Raw genomic sequence first — 7,626 nt, forward strand, 5'->3', positions numbered from 1 at the left:
TCACTGGATGCCCACCAGCTCTGTTATGGGGGGAGCGTGGACCATCAGCTCCTCGTATCTCTGGAGGAAGAGCCGGAGCCTGGAGGCGTAGGTGTCCTCGTTGTACGGCAACTTCTTCTGCTTCAGGTACTGGGAGACGATGGGTTTGATCTGCAAAGGCAAATTCACCTCCATGCAGGATGCTCCGGCATTTGTACAAGGTTCCCAGCCTGAGGCATCGCCGAGCTCCCTGCAAGGTGTCCAGAAAACCCATGCCACATGCCCAAAACAGGGCTGGAGAAGGCAGCACCAGCTATAACTTCTTCACCATGAAAATTAAGAGGAAGGTGATTTCCAGTTGCAGCAATACAGGGAGTTTACCCTAGCAAAATGCCTATGCAGGGCTTCGGATTAGGAGGGAAGCCCTAACGAGGCTTTAACAAGGGCCAGCCACACACACTCATCACTCACACCCATAGTTATCCCCACGTGCCCACACAGCCGGCTCGGCGGCAGGGCTGGGAGGCTGCCACCAGCTTAATTACCCCTTCCCTCAACACACCTTTGCAGGGGTACAGGTCCTACTGGCCCCGTGAGCTCGAGCAAAGGGCATGACCCAAACCCCACTGGTGTTCCTACTCCCTCTATTAGTATGACTTAATTTTTCCCCTGACTTGAGACTGGAAATAAGTGCACAGCATTAAATCAGTGGAGATCCCGTGCTGAAGGGCAGCGCACGGATCTGCCTTGGGATCTTCTCGAGCCAGGGCCATGCTCAGAGCCCAGGTTTTGAACACACCCCCCACCTCAGAGTAACAAGTAAGGGCGCGACCAAAATTATAGGAGGTTTGCCTGGATGCCAGCTAAACCAAAAGCCAGACTGTGCAGCACTGGAAATGCTTTCCCAAGGGAAGAGTTTGGAAGGATCCTGGACTGCTGGGAGGCTGCTGCAGGCTGGAACTGGGACCAGTGGAAGGAGCAGGGAGCAGCAGCCCGGGAGAAACAGGAGTGGGATGGAGGGAGGTGGGTTAGGGGCTGTTGCAAAGCAGCAAGAGGTCTCTAGCATGGGGGGGAGCAGCGCAGAGAGGTCCGGTGGCAGGGAGAGGAGGTGGTGGGGACATGGATGGTCTCGTCCCCGTGTCACCTCCCAACACACTCATCTGCCCCGCGGGACCATCTCACCTTCAGGCACATGTTGTCGGAGAGGCTGGGGAAGAGGTGATGCTCCACATGGCAGCTGATGAGCGAGTGGCCAAAGGACCAGTCGAGCAGGGCATTGCGGGGCAGGTTGAGGACACCCAGGCTCATGAGGTGGATCCGCTTGGGTTTCCGATCGGCCGCGAACATGGGGAGGCCGATGTGCTGCAGGAAAAGCAGGGTGGGGACCCCGTGGCACCCGTCACCACCCCCCCCAGCCCCTTCCAGACGGAGTCAACCACAGCTCTGGCCATGCGAGGGCACAAAGGTGCTGGCCAGGCTGAGCCACGTGTTGGGGTTTGGCTGCCAACCCCAGAACTGGGTTCGTCCCTAAAGTCGCTCCGTCCTGCGCTTGTCTCTCCACAGAGCCATCGAGGAGCACCCGCGCTCTGTTCCCCCAATGCACCCACACTTGGAGCCACCAGCCTTTCGCCATCCCAGGACCTGCCCTACCAGCTGCACCTACACCTGTAAACACACAAAGTCCCCAGTCCTGCAAGCCACCGCAGAGGACATCACCCTCCAGCCCTTCACACCCCTCTGCCCTGACATTGTCCCAGGGCCACCGCTTTCCACCCCAGCCCCACCAGCCTGATCCTCCCCATGACGACATTGGCACGAGGGATGTGACGACCGAGGCCGCTCGCCTTAAGCTGACACAAGCCCCAGCCAGCAGTGTCAGGGCTATGTCACCAGCGCTGGGTGGCAGCTGGCCTGTCTCCAGCACCATCGGGACATCTCAGAGCTTCAGGTCTCTACCTGGAATATGTTGACGTGGATATAGGGATGGGCCAGGAGGGAGCGGGTGAGCAGCATACAAAGCAGGGCGGACCACGGTGACTGGAAGCCCGAGACGTGGAGCAGCAGCCAGTAATGGCAGTAAAGACCCAGAAACATGCAGCAGAGGGTCCGGAGAGCTACTTTCCATTCCACGTTCCTCAACAAATCTGTGCGAGGAAGAAGAGGCAGCACATGGGCAAGGTGCTGATGCTTCCCCGTCACTGCTGCTCCAGCGGCCAGACTGCCCGGCATGCTGATAAACCTACAAGCCCATCCCATTCTTCATCTCCCTTTCCTGATCCTCCAGGTTGGCTTAAACCCCCTAGCACTGCTGACCTGCTGTTTTTTTGGGGCTGGGGCCTGGAGCTTCCTCAGGGCAGTGGGGCAGAGGCTCCAGCTGTGCATTATCACATGGGGATTTGGCTGCATCTTCATTTCTTACAATTTGCCAAGTCATTGTCTGCATTTTTGGCATTGCCCAGAGCTGTGTGTTCAGCCCAATGGACCGGGTTTCCTCAGCCTCTTACTATTTTCTAGGCTTTTCTCCCCAGTCGTTTCCTGGCACCATTATTTCCCCTGAGCCACTGCCTTGTCTGCCCAAGCTCGTTGCATCCCGGTCCCTGTAGACTCCCACACCTTCACCTTGCATGCAGTCAGTAAAATCATTATGATGCTCTGACCAGCCAGAGACCCATGTGATGGTGAACCCTGCTATGGCCAAGGGTCTGAATCAAAGGAGAGCAAATCTGGGGCGCTTCAGGTTCACAATAGCTTTCCAACACTTGACCCAACACAGGAAAATGTGAAGCATTTCTGAGCACCAGCAGAAAGGAGACACGCAGCAGATGCCTTCCCCAGAACAGATGCAGCATCACCTGCCTTCGCTGCAGCCCTGTGTCTCGCTGCGGGCCGGTGTAGTTAATGCGATGCCTCCAAACGAAGCAGAACCCTTTGGTGGGGTGAGATCTGGACAGTAACAAGCTCACCATACCCAGAACCCCATCCCAAGGCAGTTGGGACACATACCAAGAGCAACCAGAGGGGTTATGATGGGCACCGCGAGAGGTGCGATGAACATGTAGACGTAGCGGTTCAGAAAAGGAAGCTTCCAGGTGCTGGAGTCCCCCAGGCCGATGACATTGGTGTAGCCGTGGTGGATCTTCACGTGGTTGTAGGTGCCTTGCTCAGCCGTGAAAGCTGAGCAGAGCTGGGAGGGAAGAGAAAGGAGAGGTGATGCCTACAGCCACGGCACCAGGATCAGGCACCACCTGGCTTGGACTGGCAGGAGAGGTACCCAGGGGAGATGCTCTGCACCCCACAGGCTCCAAACCAGTCTGGAAATGGCCTTCTTAAGAGCTGAGCACCGGAAACCATTCCCACCACTCCCCACAACTCATTATCGTGCTCTGCAGCCCTGTGGTCAAGGGGACCAACACAAAACCCCACAGCCCAGCACACCACAGGAGCCATCCCCAGCTGGGGGCTCCCCCCCTGCCCCGCTGCCTCCAGGCAAAGCCCCACCAGCAGGGCTGTTCCTGGTGCTCCCCAGTGTAACGTTCCTTTACATTTAACCCTTCTGCCCACGGATCAGGAAGGGTTTGGATCCATCTTCTTCTCCAGTGGCTGTTCCTGAAGGGCTTGGGGTGCTGGCAAGGTGCTGATGGGGCTTTGTAGGGGGGGAGCTGTCACCCAAACCCCCTGGCCCTGCTCACCTCAATGAAGAAGATGGCCCAGACTTTGCCCCAGGACTTGGACTCCGTCAAGGCGTTGTGGCTGGCTAGGTGACTGCCCTTCACGGTCAAGGTGTGATGCACCACGCCGAGGGTAAGGACACCCGCCAGGAAAGGGATGGCCTGGGCTGACCGCAGGCACAGGAACCCTATGGACAAACCAGCCAGGCAGGAGCTCACACTCCTCCTCACCTCTCTCTGCTTGCAGCTGGGCTGGAGTAGTTGCTACACCCACACATGCGAGCCACTGCCCTAAACCTGTTTTTCACTCATAGTTACAGGTATTTAAAGTGCCTGAGCCAGAAAGCTTCCCTCCACACCACCCTGCACAGCTGGACCAGCCACGCTTGTCCTCGTGCTGAAGGTTTGGCCACTTCCAGCCGTGATGGCACCAGGCGTTGCTGGTGCCAGGTCCCATCCCGCAGCTCTGGCTAGGATCCCACTGGTGACAAATGACCCTGCCAGGATTTCAGCATCCCCAGGAGTTCAAAAGCAAGAGAAGGCACCAGCTGCAGCTTTTTGATTGCGCCGCTGGAGCCCCAGCCTCAACTATCCCCCTGCACCCGCCGGGGCCGTTGTCACCAAAAACTGCCAGGGTTTCCCTGCCCCATGGCAGGGCACGGATGGAGCATGTTGCTCTCTGTCCCCATCTGCCCAGGCACTGTCCCCTCACCCCAGGCTGTACCCCAGGTGCCACCGTCACCCACTGTGGGTTTCCAGTGGGGTCAGGGTGCCCCATAGCACGGGGTGAAGGGGTTATCGTGGCTTTGTTACAGGCTTAATAGGTTGCTAATAGGCTTCCAGCACAAAGTTGTACCAGCAGTGCAAAAAGCTGTGAGAAGGCAACGGAACCCCCCCCCCCAGCCGCAGTTTGGAGGGGCTAAGTGGGATTACCTGCTGGGAGCAGGAGGAAGCTGCAGGCGAGGATGCTGATATCCACGCCGTGCCGTTCCCACCAGCTGCTGCTCTTCACCACCTTCTGCACCAGCTCCGAGAGCTCGGTCATCAGGGCTTCCTCACGCTGCCCTGCTTGCTGCGGGCCCCCCCCGGGGCTCACGTCCCTGTCACCCAGTGCTGGCCCCAGGTCCCGGCCCTCTGCCATCGCCTCCATCCCGCTGCCGTTGGGTGCTGGCGTGCCCCGGAGCAGGGGGTCTCCCGTCCCCCCAAGCCGGGGGGTACCGCTGACCTCGCCGTTGACCCGTTGCCCCCTCTGCCTCACCGGGTCCCCGTCCTCCAGCGGCATCTCCCTGCCGAGCAGAGGCCACACAGGGTAGGACCCGCGGAGGAGCAATCGCGGCACCCCGACCCACCGCAGATGGGCTTCCCGGCTCCTGCTGCCGCCAAAGGACACGGGAAGGGCAGGGATGGGAAAAAAAAAATAATAAACAACCCGAGGAGGACACAGCCACAGGAAATGGCTGGATTGCCACCCAACCTCCCACCCTGGGGACACACCAGTCGCCACCCGGCCACCACAGCCCCCTACTCACACCAGCCCTGGCACGGTGGTTCTCCCAGCGTTGGCCGTTTCGGGGCGGCCGGCCAGCCCGTGCGGCACCGCACACCAGTGCCGTATAGCAGCAATTTGGAGAAGGGAGGAGCAGGGGAGGACGGGGAGGAGGGTGAATGCAGATTAGCGATGGCAATAATCCGCCTTGGCAGCCCATTTCAGGGAGCAGCCGTCGCGGCGGGGCCATGGGAAGGACGCTTGGCTGAGGGCACGGGGAGGTGAGGGCAGCAGAGGAGGGAAGGAGTGGAAAAAAGATGGAGAGCGCCAGTGGAAACACTGGAGGCGAAGGAGCCAAGAGCCAGAAATAGCCCTGAGAAACCCAAGCGGAGCACTGAGGACAGGGATAGGGTTTCGCTTCTGCCTGGAGAGCGGGAGCAAATGTCGCCTGTCCTACGAGGGAGCCGTTTTGGAGAGAAAAACGGCCTTTTTCACAGCAAGGAGCAGGCTGCGGGAAGGAAGGGGCAGTGCGCGGCTGCGCGGCTGCCTGCCTGCGCCTGCCTGCCCAAACTGCTATTGCGGAGCTGCTCGGCACCCTCCTCTGTGCTGGGGTGGGGGGACACAGAGCCCAGGGCACCCCAGATCTGTGCCTAGCAGCTGTGGCACCCGGCCCTGGCCCCCCCCCCCCCCGAGTTCTTCTTCTCTTCCAGGCTGTTTTCAGGAATTTCATAAGGATTTCTTCCCTTTTGCATCACTGCCTCCTAACTAATCACCCAGGCAGAGCACAGGCACTCGGAAAGCTTTGGGGATGCCCGTGCACAGACCAGGACATCCTGGGCCTCACTTCTTTACGGGGGAAGGCTAAAAACACATCACTTCTTGCTGGGGTGCTGGATTTCTTCTTAATTTGCTGTTTCTCCTAACCAAAAACCAGATCAGCTCAACTGATCCACCAAAACCTTGATGAACACTGACATCTAGCAAATCCATAGACAAGGCTGGTTTGCTATACCCATTGCTGGGGTACCCCAGCCCCAAACTAGGACAGGCTCAGCACCTCCAGTAACAGCACATCACTGCAGCAACTCGCAGGGAAGCAAACCTCGCACCCAAGTTGTGTCAATCCCCAGGGGACTGTCATCATACCCTGGAAAAAAATTAATAAAGATTAATAAAAAAAAATAAATCACACCTGCTGCAAAAGGGGCAGAGCCGAGGGTGCATTAAGGACCTGCTGAGGTTTCATTTCTACTGTAAGAGCTTGTATTATGAAAGATCGTTTCCAGAGCTGGGGCACTAACGAATTACAGCAGCATCCAAAGCCCAGCAAGCTGCAGGGCTGGCTGCAACCAGCCAGGTCAGTGATTCATTCTGATACGCAGCATGGCTTTCATCACCTGCTTGTTAGTGAGGGAAGCCCGCGGCCAGGAGAGCACCCATGGGTGCTGCCGGGCCATGGGCAGGTGGGTGTCAGACCCAAAGGGTACATCGGGTAGGGCTGCTGGGTCTGCTCCTGAACGATGCCTTCGTTACCTTCATCACACCCAGGATGTGGCCGCGAGGGATGGTGGCAGCACGGTGACAAAGCTCTGCTCCGGGGGTGCCAGGCTGCCATTTGGCAGTGCCAAAGGTGAGCGGTGGTGGAGCTGCCACCGCACAAGTGCAGAACGGGGCAGAACTGGTTATGTGGTAGTGGCCGAGGAGGAGGAAGAGGAGGAGGGGATCAGCTTCACATCCAAAACCAACATGAGCCATCAGGATCCCACCGCAGCCGGTGGTAAGCGTGCCGGTGTGCATGGGTAGAGGTGAGCATGTGGTATCACTCAGACCCATGCTGCCGCTGGCACCAGAGACCACCTGGGAGAAGAGAAGAAATAGTGGGTTGAAAACCATGTGGGAGAGGCCGAGTTTTGGCTTCTGGAGAAAAGTGTCAAGCCCACAAGAGCCTCTTCCTTCAAGCTGCAGCAAAGGTGGGAGTCACGATGCTCACGGGAGAGCAGCAGCCATAAGGAAAGCCTGCAAAGCCGTAAGGAGGGCCAGCAGATTCGGGGTTGTAGCCCTAAATCTGCTTCCTTGCAGAGCTCCATTTTCAAAAGAAACTTTTAAACCCCAATTTGCATCTGATTTTCCATCACATGCAGGCCAAGCCATGCAATCCCATTGACCCCACTAAGATTTTAGGGATGAAAGCAAATGCTGACTTGCCCCCTTGCACCATGGCCCCAAACACCTTCAATTTAGCAGGGAAAGCATGTTACAGACTCAGAAATCCTTTGGCACGCAGCAGGTTGGCTGGAGGGGATCAGTGTAACCCCCAGAGCAGCGAGCTCTTGCCAGTGGCTGCTGACCCCTGCGGCCATCCCTCTCCCCAGGCAGCACAGGGGTCTCGCAAGCAGACCCCGCTGCCTCCGCGGGCAGCTGCCAGCCCCAAGGGAGCCCCGGGGATCAGGCCCCCACCACTGCCCTTGTCTGACCTCCAGTCCCTCTGCCCCC

The 7,626-nt window shown here is 58.3% G+C and overlaps 1 protein-coding gene across 1 annotated transcript; it reads right to left on the reverse strand.

Moving 5' to 3' along the window:
* FADS6 (fatty acid desaturase 6) lies at positions 1-4,929 on the reverse strand. The gene is made up of 6 exons (XM_010579292.1): positions 4,581-4,929; positions 3,669-3,835; positions 2,983-3,163; positions 1,936-2,123; positions 1,162-1,341; positions 1-150 (listed from the first exon to the last, which is right to left on the reverse strand). Exons 1-6 carry the CDS (start codon positions 4,927-4,929, stop codon positions 1-3), a joined length of 1,215 nt encoding a protein of 404 aa, XP_010577594.1.
* Between the last annotated feature and the right edge of the window lie 2,697 nt (positions 4,930-7,626).

The sequence above is a fragment of the Haliaeetus leucocephalus genome, unplaced genomic scaffold (assembly GCF_000737465.1).
Source record: "Haliaeetus leucocephalus isolate CR32 unplaced genomic scaffold, Haliaeetus_leucocephalus-4.0 Scaffold657, whole genome shotgun sequence".
Taxonomy (NCBI): domain Eukaryota; kingdom Metazoa; phylum Chordata; class Aves; order Accipitriformes; family Accipitridae; genus Haliaeetus; species Haliaeetus leucocephalus.